General features: G+C 42.4%; 1 protein-coding gene across 2 annotated transcripts in view; it reads left to right on the forward strand.

The window, feature by feature from the left end:
* The window catches only part of zcchc7 (zinc finger, CCHC domain containing 7), a 50671-nt gene that overhangs the window by 21602 nt on the left and 3317 nt on the right, over window positions 1-25752 (forward strand). Inside the window, exons 4-8 of one of the 2 annotated variants that reach the window (XM_069697460.1) lie at window positions 7270-7341; window positions 8447-8496; window positions 8886-9023; window positions 9124-9294; window positions 12134-12169. In XM_069697460.1, coding sequence (XP_069553561.1) covers window positions 7270-7341; window positions 8447-8496; window positions 8886-9023; window positions 9124-9294; window positions 12134-12169 — 467 coding nt within the window. The remainder of the gene's footprint in view (window positions 1-7269; window positions 7342-8446; window positions 8497-8885; window positions 9024-9123; window positions 9295-12133; window positions 12170-25752) is intronic. The other variant, XM_069697461.1, reaches the window with a different exon arrangement.

The following is a 25752-nucleotide window of genomic DNA, read 5'->3' on the forward strand; positions in this document are numbered from 1 at the left end:
CAAACGTGTACTGCTGTCCAGGATTATTTCAGTTTTTCAGTTTTTCAATTTGCCTTTTCTCCTTAAAGCGTGTGAGTGTGTGTCTGTGTGTGTGCGATCACAGTGTAACCCCTCATTGGATGCCTTCCCCGTTGCCCCTCCTTCACCTCTACCCTGCGCGCACACACACACACACACACACGCACGCACGTACACGAACACGTGCACACATGCACACATGCTGAAACGCCGGCAGATAAAAAGGCATTATGGTAAATTCCACTTAATGACAAATTTTTAATTTGGGGAACAGGGCCTGGTGAATGGAGCTTAATTACCGGGGCCAAAGATCCCTCCGAAAAATAACCCCCACGACGTGCCCAACCTGCCCGATAATGGAGCGCTCCACAAAATGGCTCAGATTAGCCAACGCCGTTTATCTACCCTCCGCACCCCCTTTCTGTATAATAACAAAAATAACAATCATGAAAATTCTATCTGCCTCCCAGCCCCCATCACCCCGCTTCCCTCTCCCGCCTTTCCGCCCTCCCTGGCTCACTCCCGCAGGAGGAAATTCATCAAAATGAAATTGAGGTTGCAACTCACTGGTTTTATTAAAATATATTTGCCCCTCACAGACGGATGTGTGCTTGTATGTTGGTGTGTTTTGCCGCAAAGGACAGAAAGGGGGCACCGTGAATAATTTGGTCAGTTTTTATTCGCAACCTTTTGTGTATACAAGTATGACTTTACCCATAAGATACAAACACTTGTTGACTGTAGGCTGGTCTGGTTTTGTAAAACAAGTAAAACTCAACTATGACCTTCCCTACAAATGGGCTCATTAAATCACATGTTAATCTTTTTTGTTATGTGGGCAACTATGTAAATACAAAGGGTTAATCTTTATATTAAGATTAAAATGTATCATTTGAATTGTTGTTTAGTCAGAAACAAGACATGTCAGAAAATTGTTAAGAATGCCAATCACAGTTTGTTAATATCCAAGATTATGAAATTAAATTGCTTGTTTTGTCGATCTAACACAAAAATCTGATCAGATATAAGACAAAACAAATTCAGCAAAATTTTGAAACCTGAACAAACTAATGATTGCAATATTTTCAAAAAAACAACAAATGAAGAAGCAATGGTCAAAAAAGTTGCTGGTTGTGGATCAATTCTTCAGACAGTCAGCAAATATTTTTTCAGTTCTACTTCAAAATACACGCTGTAATCTGTATAGACTGTGATTTGTAATAAAGTAAGCCTATAATTTAAATAAATATATTTTAATTTGCAATATAGGACAGTTATTCAAACTAATTGGTGTCTGCATTTTCACCTCTTGATCGAAAGCTTTTCTTGCTTCTTTTAAACAGTAACACTGTTATATAAATGACCAAAAAGTAATGATTTTTACACTATCAATCAGCTTCTTTAACCTCCAGGTTCACAGTTATTAACATCAGAGTCTGACTCATTGATATAATCTGATACTGAGTCATCCATTGATCAATAAAAAGTGACACTTATCAGGTAAAAAACACAAGATCTCATACCCTTTTTTAATTGTCCTGTAATGTGTCATTGGCACAAGCTAGTCAAGCATGTACAGGGTAACTAAATGAGTCAAATTTCAATCCAGCATCTTGTTGGAACATATATGGTGAGACCAGCAGAAGCGGCCATGAGTTAGGACTGTGAATTTAATAGAAAACACTGATTATCAACAGATAAGTTTAGAAAATCTGCACTAAATAGACAACTAATGGATATTGAAAAGTCACAGTGACTACCTGTTCTTCTGTCAAATGTGTAGACGTGTACTGGCTCAGTTTTGGATAACTTGAACACGGCTCCGCAGTAAACACACGCACACACACACACGCACACGCACACACACACACACACACACACACACACACACACACACACACACACACACACACACACACACACACACACACACACACGCACACACGCACACACATGCACAGCCTTGCTCACTTTTCTTGGCCTTCTCTGGTCCCTGTTGTTGTGTACCCTGATTGGACCATGTGGTTGCCATGCGGTTGCCAGGCCGCGCCCCTGCTGTGTGGTAATTGGTGTCTGTGGTGTTGCCGCGTGGCGACGGTGCTTTGACTGACAGGTTTGGCCACCTGCCCTGCCCTGGCTGCCAACCATGGTGTGGAAGGGGGTGAGGAGGAAGGGAGGTGGTGGCACAGGCTGGCAGGGGGTGAGCGCTCGACATGTCACGGGGGAGGGAGACGGATATCAGATAATCAGAGACGGGCTGCGTTGAAAGATGTTGGCCGAACACACAGCAGACTCAACAGGGACCTTTGTGATGGCATCTGCCTGCGTTTTAGGATTTCACTGAGCTACGATGGAAAAAATGATTGTAAAATGACTGGTCATGAAAAATGTTTATGGTTCTCCTTGTAAATGTTGCCTATGGTGTAAATGTCAGTCAGGCTCTGGGCAGCTTCTGATCCTGCAGTCAAAAGAAACAGCGTTCTGCTACCCATCCAGATGTTGTGTTAAAATTTGGGCTGAGGCTGGTTTCAGGTTTAGATATTTTCAAATTCTTTCTTTTCATTGTCTGGTCTCGGTTCGGTACTAACATTATCACTTGTTCCTTTAGGTTATGTTCCTAAAATATGAACGGCCACAATTTTTAAAGAAAGTGAAATTTTTGTTCTTTTGGCAGTTTATATAATGTGCTTTTTATTGGAGATGTGGTTACTGGATTTATGTGTCTGTTTATCTGTGACCTTTTTTGTGGTTTTGTGTTCCTCAGTTAATGTCTGATTGTTAAAACTAAAAACTAGAATTTTATGTGTCCTTCTGTGCCGTATCTTGCAAGTACTTTAGAAAGGCAGTGTCCAGTGTGAGCAAATAGGGGCAGAGTCAGACATATAGTGCATTAACCTGGTGAACCAAAATCAGTAATAGATGCAAAAAAAAAAAAAAAAAAGAACCGATGTCGTGGATCTTGGGTTGTAAATCTGGCAGCAATAGTCCAATTCAGAAAGGTTGAAGATACAAGTATGGACCTGGTTCTGGTCTCCGCTGAATACCTGAAGAAGTGACACACATTTTTTTTTACCCTAAATATTCTTGATATTTAACAATTAAAAGTAAAGTTTGGAAATATCATACTCCCTAAGTGTTACTTGTAACGGCATTAATACTCAAAAACTCAGATAATCTGCTACATCGGGACTATGTGGATATAGCTGGTTCAATTGATGGTTGCCTAGCAACATGACCATACAACCTCATAAGTGTAATCACATTGGTTCATATGCAGCTCAATAATGCTTACTTCAAGACAATGAGAAGAGCACAACTATACATGTCATACTTACATTATGTTTTCTATTGTTATTATTACTGTTTAATATCAGATTTTTTTTAACGGCAAACATATTGATTGGTGAAACAAATGTGATTAACGACATCTTAGTTCCATCAAATGTCCCTGTGAGCCAGCATGCACACAACCAGGAACCTAAATCAACCTCGCATGAACAGAATCCATTCATTTTTAACCATTTAATTACACTGGTGCGTTTGCTATGAGCCAAAATGTCTGCTTCAAAGGAAACTCTATTACGTCATCTTGATGCGCCCTCTTCTTCACCACTATCAAGCTACTGGAGAACTGGTGCCAGCAGATGTTTATCTTCACAAACTAACTCCCAATATTCGCATCATGGTAGTAGGTGAAAATATTTGTGCTCATCTGTCTAACAGAGAGATCAGTGGAGATGGGCAGAGAAAGAGCATAAAGTTAAGACAAAAAAAAAAAAGTGCTGCTTTACTCTGTAATAGGCCTGTGCAGTTATTGATCTTCTCCCTGCATGGCAAACATCTCCACACACACACAAACAGTGTCTATCTCCTTCTTGTTCTGTATATCATTTCATCCTCTCCGCCACTGTCATTCACAATTACTTCTTCAAACACTTCTCTCTATTTAACTCGATGCTCTTTGCTTGATATTCAGCCAGCTTGCCTTTTGTTGTGTTGCAAAGTGCTCTGTCCTCGCCTCCCCTCTTCCCCTCACTGTTCTTGTTCATCTCACTTGTTCTCCTTCACTCTTTGCTTTTGTGTTTTACACCCTCGGCCAGACTTTTCTGTCGCACAAAAGAGAGGAGTTGGAGAAAAGCGGTGTTGGTGCGTGCGCCTGTGTGTCTGACTTAGCCAAGCTCAGGGCAAGGCTGTAGGGCAAGGGTGATGTCACAAAGGAAGCACCTTTTTTTTTACACACTCACACACACACACACACACACACACACACACACACACACACACACACACACACACACACACACACACACACACACACACACACACACACACACACACACACACACACACACACACACACACACACACACACACACATATGCAGAGCCTGCACACTCCCACCCACCCTCACCATTGTCATGTATAGTGTTGCTAATCCAGCCCTGTCGCTTCAGTATCAAACATAACCTCCATTTGGGGGGCAAGGCCCCTCTTTCACTCCCATTTTGTGTGTGTGTGTGTGTGTGTGTGTGTGTGTGTGTGTGTGTGTGTGTGTGTGTGTGTGTGTGTGTGTGTGTGTGTGTGTGTGTGTGTGTGTGTGTGTGTGTGTGTGTGTGTGTGTGCGCTGGTTGGTGTGTTAATGGGCCTGGTCAACAGTGTGGCACAATGGGCGGGCTGGCTTGGGATGCCTGTTTAAGTGTCGGGACAGGGAGAGGGAGATAGGGGTAAGGCGGGTCAGTCCAAGCCTTTGATGTCGCTGGGACGGAGGGGGGAACAGCTTGTAGATGTCAAACACACGCACAAACACACAAAAACATACACACAGAAACACAGAGATCATAGGAAACTGGTCAGTGGTTTGAGTGATTGTGAGGAGACCGCCTCATTTAAGGATGGTTGTGTATCGATGACGTTTTCAGTCTCTTCCTCGGTTTATCAGACTTAGACCATCCTGTATGGACCTCATTGTGTGTGTGTGTGTGTGTGTGTGTGTGTGTGTGTGTGTGTGTGTGTGTGTGTGTGTGTGTGTGTGTGTGTGTGTGTGTGTGTGTGTGTGTGTGTGTGTGTGTGTGTGTGTGTGTGTGTGTGTGTTTCACCCCAGGAGAGCCGGGTGTTCATGGTTCATTAGCCACACGTACACTTCCGTTCTGTTCTCACTGGTAGAAGGGACAGATTCAATGAATCCCCCCACCCCCACCCCCACCCACACAAACGCACACGCACACTCAAACATCCCACACACACACACGATTCCTCTGTTTTGTTTTGTTCTGCCGGCTCTGCTGAACAGGCACGCAGCCTCCTCCCCTCTCCTCCTCATCTTCTAGTAATCAGGGTACCTATGAGACAGACAGGTAGCATCTGTCGCCTTCTCTCCCCTGATCAATCCCTCCCTCTGTTTCTCCGTCTCCCCCTCTTCCATGCCATTGTGTTGGATTTCCCTCGACGACCGGGTGATGAGATAATGTACAAGTTGTCCCGCAGAAGCAGGATCAGTGGAACCCTCAGAAATTGCCGTAAATGGGATGCTCAGGAACGTTTTCAGAGAGAGCAGGTGACTTAGACGGCACACAGCAGTCAAACATCCCCGTGTTTTGTCAGAGGTGTCAGAAGCCGTATGGGCCCCTCTAAAGGTATGACACCCATTTCTCCATCCAGGATCTTTGGGCTTAGACCTTTTAAGATGGCTGGAAGGAATACCTCACCATTAGATGTGTTGAAATTGAACAGTTGCAGTCAGCATGGCGAAAGCCTCTCTTGAGTCTGTTCAGCTGCTCGATGAAGCCGCTGCCATCTGCTTTTTCAGCTCCAGACTCCTTCAGATCTGCTGGGCCACGATGGAACGAGGCTCGGATGGTTTGGTTTTGAGCAGGGCCTCAAGGTTGATTAGCATATTTTCACCCTGTGTACAGACAACAGACCCCCACCTACCCTCTCCTCCTTTCCTCTCCTCCAGCCCCCCACCCATGTGTTTGATTCCTCGGCCGTGACAAAGAGTTTCACCCTTTATCCGTGTGTGTGTGTGTGTGTGTGTGTGTGTGTGTGTGTGTGTGTGTGTGTGTGTGTGTGTGTGTGTGTGTGTGTGTGTGTGTGTGTGTGTGTGTGTGTGTGTGTGTGTTTGTTGGGTTGGTGAGATGGGGGGGTGGGGGTTGCCCTTAGATTAAGGGAAAGCTTCCTGCTCTTTATTTGGGGAGTCCCCCTGGGAGACGCTTTGGGAATGACTTTCGTTGAGTCACTAACGCCTACACACACACACACACACACACACACACACACACACACACACACACACACACACACACACACACACACACACACACACACACACACACACACACACACACACACACACACACACACACACATCTCTTTTTTCAAGCTGTCCATTGACTGGGTAGTGGTTGTTGTGTAACACCAGCTACGCACGCACGCACGCACACACACACACACACACACACACACACACACACACACACACACACACACACACACACACACACACACACACACACACACACACACACACACACACACACACACACACACACACACACACACACACACACACACACACACTGAGGCCCCCCAGTCCGCTCACAGTAGAGTGCTGTGAGGGCCCTATGTTTCCTTCTCTATACAAAACTAACCAAACTAACGAATATATGTTACTGTGGCGTGACAGTTAAAACCACACACTTATCCACAGCATCATGTTCGTACAGATCTTTAGCTGACACTACACAATAAATTGAAAAGCGTCAGTGAGGTGTGAGCATTGACAACCAACCAAATAGTTGTGTTTTTAACGATGGATCCTTGTTGCCTGTTTCTGTGAATATTTCTTTAAAACCTGAGTTTGTCTGTTTGCTTTCAGGTAAGTCACGATACACTGCCATTACAAGACTTAATTTTGTCACCATGCAGTCCTTCTGAGAGCCAGGACAAAAATCTGATAACTTTAAACTGATTTACAATTTAAAGGAAAAAACACTTTAATGAATATAATTTACATGAAGAGTCCAACATAGCACCTGAGTACAACTAACATCTCAGGGATATTTCCAGGTTTTCATCTTTCCAAATTACTTAACCAACACGAGGACCGTGAAAGGATGTTAAAATTTGAATCAAAATTTCAGTGACAAGCTACCTGTTTGGTCGCCCGCATTTGTGTGAGTGCGTTTTTGGAGGTGAAGGTCGTGGCAGAAAGAAGCTCCATCCAAACAGCAGCCATTTTAATTTGTTTTACAGGGAAGAGAGGTGATAACCGCCCCTCTGCAGCCGCTCACCCGGGGAGGAGAGGAGGGAGGAAGAGAGAGAGAGGTAGGTACAAAACAAGGAGAGGGAGCAAAAGCAAAGGAAGGAGGGCTGAGCAGAATAGTGATAAGGGGCTGGATAGAGCGAGTCAGAAAAAGAAAGACGAAGAGAGAGAGAGAGCGAGAGAGAGAGAGAGAGAGAGAGAGGGAGAGGGGTGGTGGAAAGAAGAGAGTAATATTTGATTATGGCTCAAGGCTGTATGTTTGTCCAAAGGCTAAAGACTGTCAACCAGCTAATCGCAGGGGTCAATGCATGGGTGTGTCTGTATGTGTTAGTGAAAGTATGTGTGGGTCATTGCTATCAGCATGTAATGTATGCTGACTGTGTGTTTCTGCGTGTGTGCATTTGTGTGTACGTTACGATCTCTGGATGTCAGTTACAGTTCTGTGGGCCTGAGGAGAATACTGCGGCCTCCCTCAGGGTGCTGTTAGTGCCACTCTCATACAGATGTGCTGGGCTGCCACTGTTTCAGTTTGTGTGTGTGTGTGTGTGTGTGTGTGTGTGTGTGTGTGTGTGTGTGTGTGTGTGTGTGTGTGTGTGTGTGTGTGTGTGTGTGTGTGTGTGTCTCCTCTTACAGGAAACTAAACTTGCTCCTCAGGGTTTAGAGTTCTTAATAGGGTTGGATATTGTCTAGACTTTATTAGCTCTAGTTCTTATTGAATTCTGGTTCCATTTGTGTCATATTGTTTGAGTAGGAAAAGATAAAAAAATAATAAAAAAGCAACTTTATTTTCCACAGATTTAAGTTTCCATGAACACATTTATCATACAAGGCACCACAGTTTTGTTTGCAGCTGTTGTTTCTGTGCATTGTAACCAGTATTGTTGAACTTCAGGAACTGATACTCAAAAAACATTGTCTAAAAAAATGTGTGATATGTTTGGATCTGAATAAGCAACTCTAATCTGGCCATTATAACCTTTGAAATGGTTAAATATACGGCAGAGCTGTTGTGCACGATTGCATTCGATGTTGCAGGGGTACCTAATAAAGTGAACATGGAGGGTATATTTGATTATAACTTGAAAATAAGAGTCTAAACTTAAACAATCACTGTAAATTAGCTTTTGCAGCATATTAAAATGTTTTGGTTTTTTTCTGTTCTGGCAGATGCTAAAAGAGGAGAGGAATGCTGGTTGGTTTCAGACAAAGACAAGGAGGTAGGTTGCTGTTTAACAGCTGAATATTATGTACAGTAGTTTTTTAAAGTCATTTAAAAAAGTTTCTGCTTGTAGGCTACATGAAAGGGAAGGAAGAGATGTGTAAAGAAAACAATGTAAAATTGTTCTCTCAAAAACAAAAGTTGTAGTTCTCAAGTGCATAATCAGTACTGGTTCTATGTGAGGATATTTACCATTAATATATGAGGTCGTATGTGATTTTTAAAACAAATGTTTTGGTTAGATGGTGTCTCGGCGCATGAACCAACATTTGTCAATCATAATGAGTTGTAAAATATTTATTGATGGCCTAAAAATTCTAGTTTATCCACTGAACCTTACATCAACATGATGATGTCAGTGATACATTAACTCTGTGTGTGTTTCAGGCTCACATCTACAACAAAGACAGGGGTCCTAGGACAGCAGTACAGCGGGTGTCTAACAGATACTATACGAACAAGAACGTCCACTGTAGGAACTGCAACAAGATCGGACATCTCTCCAAGACCTGTCCTGAGCCCACCGTCAGTTCCCAGCAGTTCTCAGGAGCATGTTCAGCTTATACGCACTGTATGTCAGTATGTAAAACTACTAACTGTTTTGTGTGTTTGTGTACGTGTGCAGAAGTTGCCACCTTGCTTCCTTTGTGGCACCCCGGGTCACCAGTCCATTGAATGTCCCAATAAGCACTGCAACAACTGTGGCCTGCCTGGACACCTCTACATGTCCTGCAGTGAGAGCTCGTACTGGAACAAACGCTGCTGTCGCTGCAACATGATGGGACACTTATTTGACGTGAGTACAGCACTCCTTTTACTTGATTAGAAAGCCAAACTTGCCTTCATCACAATTAATGCACTGGATAGCCAAACGTATGTGGACAACCAAACGTTAGAAGAAATTGTTGAACATAGGCAGGAGGTCAGTTCTGGTTGGATGAAACAAATTTAGGGCTTTCACCCAGAAAACCCGGATTTGAAAGACAACAAAAATCAGCCTTGATTGTGAAATAAGTAAGTTATGTAACCTAATTAATGTAAAGTAATGTACACGACATACAACACATTATTTGCTTAAAATAACTTTTTTAAACCCAAACTAGAATTTTCCCGAGTATCTGACGCCTTGAGATGAGACAGGTTGTGCATTGTCATGCTGAGACTGGAAATGGCAAAAAGTGCACTGCTGCATAAAGTTTCATTGTCACCTATAGCATTAATATGTTAATATTTCAGAGGCCATGCTGAAACCACGAAGCGCTACCTAGAGTAGTCTGTGTCCACATACTTCTGCCCATGTTGACTGTTTAACGCAAAGGAATCTAAAACTACATAGCAGGACTAAACAAAGCTCTCTGTGCTATGATTTGTGTGTACACTATTGTGGTTAAACTTGTTTGTAAGTCCCAAAATTGCAATGCAATTTATCACACGATCTCAACATAAAAACACACATCAAGCAAATACACAGTCAAGATATGAAGAATTACTGTATATATAGAAAACAGAAGGGAGTGAAATGCTTCAGATTCACATTACTTCATGTTCTTGAAAAAGTAAGCTCATTAATGTGGCCACATGTGTCATAAAGAACAATTACTATTTAACGTAAACACGATGACACACCAACCACCTTTATCACAGACGTATACAGTAAACATTCCACTTTACTTTCTCTCCACCACCTCCTCTTTCTCCACCCCCCACCCCCTCCCCTTTTCTTGATAATAATGAGTGACCAGGGGTCAGCACACGCCGCTGTTCACATTAATTGATACACTTCAGCAATTACAGCTTAGTTATGTCTCTGCCATGCTGCATATTCCAGCTGTTGCGTGTGTGTGTGTGTGTGTGTGTGTGTGTGTGTGTGTGTGTGTGTGTGTGTGTGTGTGTGTGTGTGTGTGTGTGTGTGTGTGTGTGTGTGTGTGTGTGTGTGTGTGTGCGTGCGCGTGCATGTGTGTGCGCGTGCTGAAGGGTAAATCTAATGACCATCAATGACAATTATCCTTCTGCAGCGTTCATTACCTTGGCCATTTATACTAATGCCAAAGAATGGAAAACCCTGCGTGGATGTAAGAAGCTGCCCATGTCTCCCCTGCCTCACCCCCTCCATCCACCCCTCTCTCTCTCTCTCTCTCTCTCTCTCTCTCTCTCTCTCTCTCTCTCTCTCTCTCTCTCTCTCTCTCTCTCTCTCTCTCTGTGTGTGTGTGTGTCTCTCTGTGTCTCTCTCTCTGTCAGTCAGTCATGTACTGTGCTCTGTGTAATGGATGAGTAACCAGGTGAACACCAGAGGGAGAGGGTAGACCAGGACACACATAACCCAATTTTTCTTCCTCCCTTTTCTCACAGCCCGTTCTTACTCACCTCTTCGTCCACATCGTCGTGTTTGTCTTCCCCACTCTTTTGCATATTGTTTGTAACAGCAAACAAAGGTGCGAAGTTGTTTTGTACTGTAATTACCCTTTTCTTGGAACACATAACTTTTTTTTTTTCTTCCTCACAAATTATACTGTATGTATTAGTGTGTGTGTTTCAAGATAGAAAGAGAGTCAGGTCTCAGTCCCCTGGGCCTTTCTGTGTCTCTCATTAAAGACAGACGGTTGATGGAGCGCGAGTGTGTCGCTCGCCTCGCCTGTCGCCCTCGACAACAACACACTACCATGGCGGTCTGGAGGGAGAGCAAACGGGGGGGGAGTGGTTGTGAGTGGGTGGATGGGTGGGGGGTTTGTTAAAGAAAAGAAAAGAGCTTGATGAGAGGTGGAGGAAGATACAGCTGTTGAAATTTATATCGTTTTTCTTTTCTTTATTCAAATCCAAACAGATTAAATTAAGCCAGAAAAAGTACCTACAGTTCTGCACAGGCAGTTTTGAAAGTGAGAACGTGAACAAACATTTCAGGCCAAATTAGTCACTTTTTAATGTGATGTGTTTTCGTATTTCATAAAAAATGTGTTGGGGAACTTGTTTAGTTTGTGCGAGTACAAACTGAACACTGCCTTTTTAACAGACAAGGCTTGGATCTGCCGCGCCGTCTCTCTCGTTCTGTCTCTACCACTCAGTAGGTATGTAAGTAGATAAATCTTGTTGCCTGCGGCGACTGCAGCATTTTCAATTTCCCAGTGGGAAGTGGCGGCGGTTGGGAAAGGATGTCGGAATGCTTAAGGAACAGCGTGGAGAAGCCCCGGAGATAATGCTTTAGCCACACCGGGACAAAAACGACTGACTGCCTCACTTACTGGCTGTTTGGGTGACTGACTGCAGAGACACATGGATGGAAAACAGCTCCTGAGAAATCAGGGTGATAAGGGTTGAGACTTAACGACTCAGGCAGGCAATCAAATGGTCTGTTTTTCAGTTTCTGTCTGGCCTCTCTTGTCCTGCCTGCCTGTTAATCAGCATCTCTCGATACTTCACCTCTCTTCTTCTACAACAAAAATCAGTTTGACCAGTGTATGCCTAAATGTTTCTTCCTTAATTTCTCTTTAGGATCTGACTCAATTACAGTAAGACACACACTTACCATACATGCTGTAAGCTGTTGTACTTTTTACCGACCTATACAAAAAGTCTTTGTGTGGATCTGTTTATGTATTCGATTACCTTATCAAGTGTGTTTTTTTTTTTTCTCTTCTCAGACCTGTCCAGAGGTCTGGAGGCAGTACCACATTACAGTGAGTATCTTTGCACAAAACCAACACTGTCAGCAAGCCTCATCCCACCCCTGTAAACCAACACTGTTCACAGTTTGACCTGAGCACTGCTCCACTTCTTCATGTTTTGATCTCTTGGCTGTGTTTAGTCAGTCTTTTTACAAACGTGAATCCCAGATCAGGATGGCATATATAGATACTGTGTCGTACGAATTAAGAGGTGAATAAAAGGTGCCCTGCCAAACCTTAAATCGAACACACAGTACACATTGGCATTATCACGATACATTTGTCAATATACAGTAATCCAGGAGAAAGGTGCAGTTGTCGCTGTAGTTTTGAGCCTTTTAACTTTGGTATTTGGTACCTGTGTTCTCAAAAAGGATAGATCACTTAAAACTATTGATCAGAATGAAACAGAGGCAGAGAAAACTAAAAACACATTACAACAATATACATTAAATGCTTTGACTGTCGTTTTGTTTTCTGTAGAACCCGTTTGTCAATTTATGTCTTACTGAATGTGTTTGGTAGCAATTTCTTGATAGTGTTGGAGATAGTGTATGTAATTGTAGTATGTGTAAAGTTTGAGTAGACAAATATCATATATGGTGCCACCAGTCGCTACACTGTTAAACTACCCCAAGATTCTTTCCTAATCATTATTTCCAGACGAACAACCTGGTCAGGAGAAATTTTCTAAACCCCTTTGCTGAATACATCAGCACTCGGACAAAATCTAAAGCAGTGGTTCTGGTCCAGCCTCAGGACCCACGCTCTTCCTTAGTCGCTTAGTCGTGACTCAATTTTTTTTTAAATTTTCGAGTAACTAAAATGTATTTCACAAAAAGTAGTGCAGTAATACACACAACGCCTTTATGCACTGTTAATAACATGAAATGCCAACAAAAGTGCTAATAGGGCTTAAACCCCAATGAAATAGAGGACTTACAGGCACACTGTGTATTCTTCTCAAACAAGTTTAAACTGGTGATGCTCATCCGGTTTTTGGAATCTCAATTGAGCCGCAGTTTTATCTTGAATTTCATCTACTGAGGTGACATTGGCAGTTTTGATCATTACTGTCATGATAACGCTGGCAGCAAGTGCACACGCTGCGTTATGGGAATCACATGTCCTTCAAAGTAAAAGTGCCAGAAGCAGTTCTGTACACTTCAAAATAAGTTTCAGTCCCACTCAAAATGGCCTCACTACCCCCCATTTGAGAACCACTGGTCTTAAGTATATCTTTATGACAAAGTATGTCTTTAGAGGAGCAGAGGAGCTGAAAACAAAGTTGACAAATTTCTTTGGTCACCTAATTACCTTATTAGGTCACCTAATTTTTTATCTGAAAAGTCATGAATTGCAAATGTTGAAGATGCATTTTACAAATCAAATACTATGTTAAAAGCTGGAATTATAGTGTATTAACAGTTTGTTCTCAACCTGTATAAAATTTGCTCCCAGTAGATGTAGTGGTTCTGCCTGTAATGCCAATTAAAGCAGAGAAATGTGAAAGAACAAGGTGGCAGAGGGCGTGACTCAGCCAGTAGCTTTCTGAAAGCAGCCAGTGAGACTTCTTTAGTCTTTTTCATCCAGAACGTGCCTGATCAGAAAATAAATATTTTAAATATTACCATCTAAAATAGGTTTTCATGAATATGTAATATTATTAAAGTTTAGCAGAACATGTCCTTCTGACTTTTTCATCATTGATAGTGCTTTTATTGAAAGAACATGACTGACATACAGGAATAAATGAACATACTCAGCAGTGGATTCCGCATAAAGTTCTGTTTCATGTAGGATTGTTGAAATATTGTCACAGTCAACCAAGCAGTGATGGTGATTTTAGCAATATGACAAGTGTAGCATGTGGCGGTTCCAAAGAGCCACATGAAAGAAACAAATTTTTCCATGAGCACGGTGAAGGCAAAGGTGTCACGCGATCACTTAAAATCAATAAGTCAGTTGTGATTGGTATTGACCTTGCCCTGCAGCAGATGAACGAAGCATGGAAAAGAAAAACATCTCAAAAGATTAGAAAGTGCCAACAGTGACGGGAACTGCTTTATGCGTCATTTTCAACCTAAATGCACATGTGACGTGTGTGTGTGTGTGTGTGTGTGTGTGTGTGTGTGTGTGTGTGTGTGTGTGTGTGTGTGTGTGTGTGTGTGTGTGTGTGTGTGTTTGTTTCAAAATGTGTCAAAGAGTAGAAAACTGTGTGACAGTCACATGGGCCATATGTCAGCAGGAGGCATTTGCCTATTTGTGTGTGTTTTTCCAAAATGCAAAAGATAACTAGTTTTCTTGGCTCCTTAGTTGTGTGTGTGTGTGTGTGTGTGTGTGTGTGTGTGTGTGTGTGTGTGTGTGTGTGTGTGTGTGTGTGTGTGTGTGTGTGTGTTTGTGCGCATCTGAGCGAGGGGGTGATATAGACCTCAGCCTAAGAGAAAAGAGCAGCTTGTTTGTCAATTAAAAGACGTGATAAAGCATGAAATGGGCTGCCAACACCACGCGGGACGAGGGAGTGAGAAAGAGGGAAGAAGAGTGTGTGTTTGCATATATCTTGGCGTGCACTTTGTGTATGTGTGTGTGTTGGGGGAGGTCTGTCACTCTCCTCTATGGAGATTAATTAGCAGGGGCTGTCTAATGAAAAGGCAGCATCGTTAGCGCTGGGGTAGCACGGCGGGAGAGACGGAGAGAGAGGAGGAGGAGGAGGAGGAGGAGGAGGAGGAGGAGGAGGAGGAGGAGGGGAGGGAGCGGGACAGAGAAGTTCCAGGGGAGACGCTGGCTGAGAGGAAGGGAGTTGAGTTTAATTGTTGCTCGTGTGCTGGCAGAGGATGCTATAAGTGTAGTTTCACTTTGAGCCACAGATGAGAGGAGAACATGCTGACGAAAGTCTCTGGTTGCCTTACAAGATGATGAAACCTTTTTTCGTGTGTTCACATACACAAACACACACACACACACACACACACACACACACACACACACACACACACACACACACACACACACACACACACACACACACACACACATGCATACACAGGGCTCCTTCTGTTTAAGACAGCCTCATTTTATTCATGATGCTGCTTATGACCCTGAACTCCCCAATGTGAGGTGTGTGTGTGTGTGTGTGTGTGTGTGTGTGTGTGTGTGTGTGTGTGTGTGTGTGTGTGTGTGTGTGTGTGTGTGTGTGTGTGTGTGTGTGTGTGCGCGCGCGTGTGCGCGCGCGCTTTGGGAGATGTGACTCTGTCACCTTCCGCTGGGCTCAGCCAGGTGTGAAAAGGCATTCTGTCAGACCTCCCTGCTACTGGGTCCATTTATCCTTCGTGCGTGTGCGTGTGCGTGTGCGTGGGTGTGCTGGGTCCGTTTATCTTCCGTGAGTGTATGTGTTGTCTGCCTGCACCTGGCCATCAACTAACAAACTCCTCCAAACCACACAGTATAGACCACAAAGCCCTGGGGGAATTTACTGAGAAGCTACGATACTGACACACATGGACAAACACACACACACACTTCTACAAATATAGAGAGCAGCAAATGGAGTAAAAAGATATCTACAACATTTTATTTGGGGCTGTGTCATATAGGTGTGAACAAGTTTGTACACAACTGTAATATGTACACAAAAATCTGCTTTTTCATTTTAAAAAGACAGTTGATCGTTCTCTTTCACTCGCAGACACAGACACACACACACACACACACACACACACACACACACACACACACACACACACACACACACACACACACACACACACACACACACACACACACACACGCCCACAGATGCCCTGGTTTTACTTCTTTCTTTTTCATACAGCTTTACATAGAGGGGAAGCTCCTTTTCCTGCAGACCCTCTCCACCTACCTCCTTCCACTTTTATCACTAAATACTGTAAATATTAACTATAATTAAAAAAAAAATACCCAAATTACTCATCATCAATATGATATTTCATGAACTGTGGTGGAATTTGAGTGGGAGAAGTGCACACCTCTATCATTTAGGTTTTGTTCTGTTGGGCCTTCATTTCCCAGAATGCCTTGCTGCAAACCCAAAAGATTTGATCTTGACTGGTTGTATGGTCTTGTTATCTGGGCAGATTTGTAGTGTTGATAAGAATAGAAAACAGCAACTGAACCTCACCTTTGACAACTGGTGAATTATTTTATTTGCACCTGATAAACTGCTTTTAATGATTTCTCAGTTAACAAAGTTGCAGATTCATTTTCTATCAGCTGATCAATTGTTTTTTTTCCTAACTTCCCTGCATGCAGCGTTTGCACTCAGCAGTGTTTTCAAGAGAAATATTTGACAAGGGCAAAAAAGAGGCACGTTAATCTTTTTGGGCCAACAACCAAGGAAAAGAAGGAACACGAGAAGGAGTAGGAGAACTTGATGAAGAGGGGAATGGAAGGAGAGCGATCAGACCAGTGCAGGTTTAGTGACCTGCAGTCTGCACACTGGCTGCATTAATGCATGTAAAGATCATGCATAAATGTGTGCATGCATACCAGCAACACACATACAAGTCACAGTGACTTTTTCCTCCTGGACCAAGCTGTGCTGGGTTAAGACCAGAGCGCCACCCACTGGCTGCTGCGGGAAGTGAAGGCTTAGTTTAACCAGCAGGGGTATTTGAAGTGAGAATGTTCTTCCTTTTATCTTCTGAGACTGAATGTGGGTTAAACACCAATCAAACTTTCCATGTGCCTTTTGTGTGTGTGTGTGTGTGTGTGTGTGTGTGTGTGTGTGTGTGTGTGTGTGTGTGTGTGTGTGTGTGTGTGTGTGTGTGTGTGTGTGTGTGTGTGTGTGTGTGTGTGTGTGTGTGTGTGTGTGTGTGTGTGTGTGTGTTTTATAGCTGTATAGGAGTGAGAAGAGGCCATGTGACATTAGATATAACATGACTCACCTACAGAGCAGAAATGTACTATGAAGTAGAGACAGAAAGGAGAAGGCAGAGACAGCAGGAGTGAGTAGGAGAGAGGTGTGTTATTGTAAGAGCTGAGGAGGGGTGAAGGGGTGAGAGGAAACGAGGAGGGGTGAGTGTATTAAACAGGGTGAAGGACACAGGGAGAGGGAGTGGAGTGTGTGAATCAGAGCACACAGCAGCTGATTGGTACAGGTATGTCGGTGTGTGAGCATTGATTGGCCTCTCTTTAGATAGTAGTGGTGACACCTGTACGTCGGTGTTTATTGATCGGTACCTATGCCCCCAGTGGTGTGTGTGTGAGTACATGGAGCGGATTTTCTCCTCATGTAGTAATCAGGGTGTGTGTATTGATCTTTTCCTTAGGGACAGGTGTGTGTGTGTGTGTGTGTGTGTGTGTGTGTGTGTGTGTGTGTGTGTGTGTGTGTGTGTGTGTGTGTGTGTGTGTGTGTGTGTGTGTGTGCGTGCGTGCGTGTTTGCGTGTGTGTGCACATGTGCGTGTAAATGTCTCAGGGTGCCTGTGAAAAAAACGTGTGTGACCTTCATGTTGGACTCCTAAATGAAGCCGTTTTAAGTCCCTTCTTTCTCACCTGGCTGCTTTTCTTTCCTCTTTCATTTAGTATGTTTTAGCTTTTTATACGTTTTTGTCTCGCTTTCATTCTTCAGGCAGTATGCCCAATTCACATATGCCTTTGTCGGCCCAAGGTTAGGACATTTTGTCCCCTAAATCCTCTTATTTTCATTAAAAGAAAATACCATTAAATTTCCATGGACAAAGTGTCTGGCTAACACAGTAGAATATTACTGTATTACTGGTTTTCTATGTTAAATTAAAGCACAGTACAAAGTTAGAATATGTAGCTGAATAATTCATGCATGCTCATTTCATTTTTCTGTGCATTGTTTGTAGTTAAAGAGAATAAATTGCTGCAAATATGAGCTTTAGACATTCAAGTTGTCATTTAGTATTGCAACTTAAAAAACTAAACCTTCAAATTAACTCTTCAAAATGTTTTTTTTTTTTTTTTTTTTTAAATGAACAACAATGCAGTACGTTAAATCCCCATCCCATTGTGTAAAATTAACCCTGCTAAAATAGTTAAACTGAACAATGGTTTAAAAACAATAAATATACATACATGACAGATATTTTAATTGATTATTTTTTAGCTTTTAGATTTTAGCCTCTGTGAAACTGGCTGCAGGACATGTGACTGATTTTAGTCACAACTGTTCTTTTCTATTCCTTTTAAAGATGAAGAAACTCACTGGACGTACTGCTTCAGAGTAGTTCGATTGTGTTTATCACAGATTTAACTAGTATACAGAAAAACATATAGCAGGTACATGACAGCGGGTAACATACTGCTTTAACTGGAGTCAATATTCAGGGTCGAATTCACAAACATGTTAACAAAATATTTTTTTTCTATTTTAAATAGATATCAAAGTGTTTTGTTTGACTAAAATTAGGGCTACAAATTCTTTGTTTTATATTACAGTGACTTGATATTGCAGTATACATAAAGATAGTGTGTTTATTCTTATGGGGTTAAAATGATCACTGCATTTACAGCAAAGTCAGCGGTGTAAGCGTGTTTTGGTACTTAATGTTCCTGCATCGCTGTTTTTTCTGCTTCTCTGTCATTTGTAGCACACGTCCATCTGCATCAAACTGTTAAGTAAAGTTCTTCGTGCATAGCCTGCTCTGTATTCAAGAGAGACAGAAAATAATTGCATTACACTACATTTTAAAGCGCGCACCAGGCCTGCTGTGTTAAAGACAAATGAATAACTCTGTATGAATGTTCTCCATCTAACTCAGCCGGTCTCACCTCAGAGATCATTGTTGGGTTTCTGCTTGCCGTGTGGAGACAGAGCACCATTCAGTGGTCAAACAGAGAAACACACTCAGATCCTGCAACATAAGGGAAATCTTTTTTTCTTTTTTTTTTTTTTTAAGTCGGATACATTTAAAAAACAATGTTCTTTATAGTTACACCAGTAGTATAATTTTCACTGGGTGAAAAAATTAAGTGTTTGTAGTTTTGAATATAAAGTTGTGTGCTGGTCATATGTAAGGCTCATAATTACAATCTTATCATCCACACACATACAACATCTCTGGAAAAGAAAAAAAAGTCAAAAATGGTCAATAAACACAACATAAAAACACACAAACATAGAAGTGATTCAAACAGATTTACCCTTATTGTATAAGGTAAATATTTTAATGTCAAATATATGTAATGTACACAGATGAAGGCCAAAGAAAAAAATATATAAGGTGATTTATTATCAAATCTACTATTCATATTCTAATTAAAGCAGTGCAAGCTGACTGCAAGTTTTAATAGAAAAACCGTTATAAGAGTAAAAACTTAATCACAATTCAACTCGTATGTTCCAAAAAAAAACTCAGACAGCTCCTACTTATTCTATCATTAATAAGCATTAAGTCCTTTGTTCTTTAAGTTTTTACCTTTATTCCACTTCTCATTATGTCCTTCCTTCTGTTTGGCTGACCTCTTTTTTTTTTTCTCTCTCCTGTTCCTCTTACATGAATGTACCCAATTCGAATAGAGCTCTGTAAAAATCCTTTAAGTCCACGTCTATTCAGTGAGCTGTTTTTGCTGCCTCATCATTGTACGGTACAGACGGCACAGTCTTCTCACCTCTGCCGTGTCAAAAGGCTCTCAACTCTTTATTCTCCCTCAATGTGAGACACCGACAGCACGCGAGGCAGTGAAGGAAGGTACATTAGTGAAAAGAAATGCCTTTTATACGTCTAGTTTTATTAACAGTCAGCCGTCATCAGGAAACTGAAAGTGAAGTCATACATAGAGCTCAGTTCAAGAAGCAAAGTTTGATAATTGATGTCAGTTCATTTTTTATTGTGCCACATGGGAGGCTTGGCTTGCAGTATAGAAAAAATAGACACAGAAAAACACTCGCATTGCTGCATCTTATATCAGACATGAAACAATTAGTTTTAATAATCAACTGTTTTGATTATTTGAGTCACTTGTCAAAGAAAAATGTCAACATTTGATGATACCAGTCTTAATTTAATTAGTTTTATATATTTTTTATACTGAATTTCTTTTGGTTTGTGTTTGTTGATCAGACAAAATAAGACGCTGCCTGAAACACTGGCAAATTTTTGTTGTGCAATTTAAAGATTTTTCAATTTCACAATTGATAGACTGAACAACTAATTTATCAATGAAAGAAATAATTAGCAGCCTAATTGATTAAGAAAACAATCATCAGTCACAGCCAAAGCTTTGCATTTTAAAAAGGATTAAATTGTAGACATCAAAAAACAAATTAAGAAGAGTATTAAAGAAACAAATATAATGAAAACAGAAATAATTCTCAGATCTTTATCAAATCTTACGTAGAGTTTTCTGTCCTCACTCAGAAGGACGGGAATGCTCAATTCAGTTTTTTCACTCTAATACGTACACTAATGAATGTACATGCAGAACCATAGGAATGTACACACAAATGCACATTCTCACTCTCTCTCACTCTCTCTCTCTCTCTCACACACACACACACACACACACACACACACACACACACACACACACACACACACACACACACACACACACACACACACACACACACACACACACACACACAGGTGCAGTGTTATCAGAGGTCTTGCAGGCTTTACAGGTCATTGTGACTTTCCGCTTAGCTGGATGGTGTCGATTCTGTTGTTGTTGTTGTTGTTGTTGTGTGTGTGTGTGTGTGTGTGTGTGTGTGTGTGTGTGTGTGTGTGTGTGTGTGTGTGTGTGTGTGTGTGTGTGTTTTGTGTGTAAGTGTGTTTGTGTGTGATTGGTTGGCTGAGATGTAGCATCAGGGTTTAACATCCTGACTGGAGCATAAGAGACTCGGTCCATCTGTATATATAGTATATCTAAATCCTTGTCTCTCGGGTGCACGTGTGTTGTCTCTGTCTAACTGCTGGGAATAAAGTATATTTCCATAAAACATAGCCTCACACTGGCCACAACATAAAGAAGCCTCTGAACTCGGCAGTTAAGAAAAGAAATGGTACAACTTAGACGGAGGTTTGAAAAGATTAGCGTGTATCCTCTTTTCCGCCTTCCACACTGTGACCAGATTACCGCCAGTTGCTGCCCCAAAAGGGGGGTTTTCTCCAGAGGTGGCAGCCCCCTGTCGTTCACCCCTGCATCACATTATCGTTACATTCCAGGAGCATTTTTTTTCTTCTCTCTCTGAAGAGAAAATCAGGACTCATACTGATTGTCTTCAGACTGATTGACTGACTGACGGGAGGAGATAGAAAGAGCCTCTGGGAATTACACTGTGTGAGTGAGTCCTCGCAGGGCGCGGGGTTAGGGCTTCGGTCTGAGTCTTTGTGAACTGGCAGACACAAAGGGGGCAGGAATCACATCTGGTTATTTGGTGGATCCCCCTCTCCTCCTCCTCCTCCTCCTCCCCCTCTGTAGCCTCCCAAACTGCACACCTCCACCTTTAACAGTCTTCTAAGAAGAACAGATTTTCTCATTCCTGTTCATGAGTGACAGTAAACATTATGATTAATTTCTTTAAAATCTGTGAAACACACAGTTTATATTCTCTGAGAATAAGAGGATTAATGGATCATTTATTGTATTGTGTCTGAGAAGATGTTCACCTCACAGTCATTTCATCTCTAATTCACAACAGTCTAATTAATCCTCCCTGTTAACCTAATATGTACATACTGGTATGGCACACACACACACACACACACACACACACACACACACACACACACACACACACACACACACACACACACACACACACACACACACACACACATACACACTCACTCACTCACTCACTCACTCACACACTCACTCATCACAGGGGTGTGTTTGTTTTGGTATGAGCCCAGTAGTCTTGCCTTGTGTTGCGAGGCTGTTCTCTATGATAAAGCATGCAGAGTCTGTCCCCAGTGGATCCAGTAACATATGCAAACCTCTCCCTATTGCTGCAATAACATATGCAAAACAGTGCTGCTGGCCCCGGCCCCCATGCTCCCACCACCCGTTACTGTTCAGATCCGACCCCCTTTCCTCTTACTTACACACACGCACACACACGCACACACACACACACACACACACACACACACACACACACACACACACACACACACACACACACACACACACACACACACACACACACACACACACACACACACACACACACACACACACACACTTATCAAACAAAATCCGAGAAGCAAACAGGCTTGTGTGTGTGTGTGTGTGTGTGTGTGTGTGTGTGTGTGTGTGTGTGTGTGTGTGTGTGTGTGTGTGTGTGTGTGTGTGTGTGTGTGTGTGTGTGCGTGCGCGTGTGCGTGTGTGTGTGTTCCTTCCTTCAGATTGTAGTCTGTAACAGTTTGAGCTTTGTGTTGGCCGAAGGATTATCACAGCTTTGCCACCAGCAGCTAAGGCAAGGAGCAGAGGAGAGCGGGGCTTAGAGAGGCGCGGTGTATGTGCTGGGACGACTGTGGGAAAACACGTCTGTGTGTGTGACAGCGAGAGAGAGCGCTCATGTGTCTGTGTGTGCATGCATGAGAGGCCACGGATGGCTGGTTGTCTATGTCCACACAGTGAAGCCTTTAGGACCTTCTCAAACACTCTCCCAAACACGCACACACACACACACACACACACACACACACACACACACACACACACACACACACACACACACACACACACACACACACACACACACACACACACACACACACACACACACACACACACACACACACACACACACAACCCTTCAGTCCTCTTTTTGTTGGAATGGCAACAGATCCAGACATCATGTTGTATCAGCAGGATTTCTCCTGGTGTTTCTCAGGTCAGAGGACAGTTAATTAAACAGACATGTTTTCTAATGGAGCCTCAAACTCTGCTCGTGCCTGAAGGTGTCCAGCAATGGAACAGAGACTGTGCTCGGGCCTTTTGGAAAAAGTATAGATGTAACTGAAAATGTTTTCTTGTGGTCATGGCCTGAAGGTCTACATGATTACAGTAAAGTATACCTAAAGTCCAAATGGTAACAAATTCCTAGGTTAGTGGTTTCCAAACTAGGGTTTGAGACCCCCACAAGGAGTCACAAGATAAGTCTACAGGGCTCCGAAGTGATTAAGAAGACAGAAGCCAGAAAAAACACATTTGACACAATGATGGTTTCAGGCTTTCCTTAAATATCCTTAAAATGCAATTTTGCCTCTCTAAAAAAAATAAAACACAGAAAAAAGTCACACTGTGGTTGAACTATTCACAACCACAGACAAAAAGAGACCGGGAACTTTTGGCATTGTCATGAAAAAAGTGGGAGTAAACTACAATGTTAAGCCTTTTATCTTTTTAATTATGAAATGAGTTTTTATTCCTGAAATTTTCAGGTGACTGAGAATCACTTCAGCCCTCAAACGTTTGCTCTGCTGTGACTCACTATGTTTCAGATTTACGGTTTCAGATTTAATCAGAAACTGTTCATCAGAAACAGAAACTTTGGTGGAAAATTTGGATGACATGTTGCCCTCCATGAACAGGTGTCATTTTTGTTTTAATCTAACTTAAAAATGTGAATCAGTTGAACAAATAAAATATCTATGTGCCCGTCGTGCACCTGCACTGTGAATGAACCTGAACTGAGCTCATTCCACAGCCCATGTCAGAAAACATGGCTTATAATTTGTGGTTAGCTGATAATATGGTGGAGCGAGTAATGAGAAAGGAAAGCGTTAGGAAAATAACCTGCGGGAAAATCACTGTGGTTGCAGGGTTTTTTTTCCAAATGGTGTTTTTTGTTTTTGTTTTGTTGTATTTGTACATTTTAAACAACTTTGTGCAAAACATAAATTTAGACATCTAAACATAGAGTGTATATAAAAGTGGATGAAGCTTCCAGATTTAAAAAATGAGGCCAATGCAGAACTGCTATAAACTGCAATATAACTGAGGGACAAGACAGGTTTGCTTCAAAAATCTTCCGGGTCGATAGACTCCCACTCAATTTCTCTCATGAAATAAAAAGTCAATATATATTTTACTACAAGTTCTGATGCTGTTGTAAGCTAAAGTCCCTCTTTCTTATTAGTTTTCATGCAGTCCATCTGAAAATAATCCCGTCACTATTTAAAAAATAAGCCTAAAAAAAGACTCTTTTTTTTGGGGGGGGGGGGGGGGGTTTGACTGTGATGCAGTCAGGTTTCCGCTATCTGTGCCTGGGACGTAGCAACGATTGAGTAAGATTCACAGCTCGTTCTTCCCCTGCTCGTATATATATGGTTATTTCTGGCTCCGAACTAGCAAGAACTCGAGGTGTCATAACGGCCGTTCACAAACAAGTGGGTCACATCACTGTTGGTTGCCGCTTGCATCTAACTGAAGTCTGTTAGTTAGATTGAAGGCATAAAGTTGATCTTTCTGAAACCAACCCCCGGATTTGTGAAGTTAGTTTGCTTTTGTAACCATGATATAGTCTTTTTCTGTGTATATTTTTCTATACTGCAAGCCAAGCCTCCTGTGTGGCACAATACAAAAAAATGACTGACATCAATTATCAAACTTTGCTTCTTGAACTGAGCTCCCTGTATGACTTCACTTTCAGATTCCTGATGAGGGCTGACTGTTAATAAAACTAGACATATAAAAGTAATTTCTTTTCACTAATGTACCTTCCTTCACAGCCTCGAGTGGTTCATCCAGTTAATTAATATTGTATGAGGCAGACAACTCACACGCACGCAGGCACACGTTCACATGTTGACGCCAGGTTTTCACTCAACTATCACAGGTTGATGGGAGAATAGGAGGGGATTTCACCCCCCCCCCCCTCTCTCTCTCTCGCGCTTTCATTCATTCTGTCTATGTGCTGGATCAGAGTATGTGGAGATAACACAAGCCCAAGGTCAGGGAGGGAGAGACAGAGGGAGACCTACAGCCAATTTACATGAGAGATGAATGGGAAGAGGGGCAGGACGGGTGGAGGTCGGGGGGCTTGAGTCGGGGACTGTGATCTCCTTAGGGTGTGTGTGTGTGTGTGTGTGTGTGTGTGTGTGTGTGTGTGTGTGTGTGTGTGTGTGTGTGTGTGTGTGTGTGTGTGTGTGTGTGTGTGTGTGTGTGTGTGTGTGTGTGTGTGTGTGTGTGTGTGTGTGTGCGCTTGTGTGTTAATGTGTGCATGCTTGCAAGAGGTCTGTGATCTCCTGGCCTTTGTGATGGAGATGGGCCCGGCAGGCCTGACCCGATAATGACGCGACGCTCTAATAGCATTCATCCTTTCTGCCGCAAAACTACTCAAGCGGAAAAGAGAGAGAGGGGGGAGAAAAAACAAGTGTGAGGGGTAGATGTGGGAGGGAGAGGGGCGGGGGGAGCAGGAGGGAGAAGAGGTTAGCTAAGCTATGTTTAAGAAATGACGTGGGGCACAAATCATTTGTAATCTTGGAATCAGGGTGGAGAGAAGGAGGAGGGGGCACCTTAGATGAGTGTGAAGGTGTGTGCAGCTGTGTGTGTGTGTGTGTGTGTGTGTTTTAGAGAATGGCATGAGGTGTGCGTGTGTGCATGTGTGTGTGTGTGAGACATTAGCAGTAAATGCACT

The sequence above is a fragment of the Brachyistius frenatus genome, unplaced genomic scaffold, assembly GCF_029030835.1.
Source record: "Brachyistius frenatus isolate BFR_SWC_R1_liver_20210118 unplaced genomic scaffold, ASM2903083v1 Contig_23, whole genome shotgun sequence".
NCBI classification, from domain to species: Eukaryota; Metazoa; Chordata; class Actinopteri; family Embiotocidae; genus Brachyistius; species Brachyistius frenatus.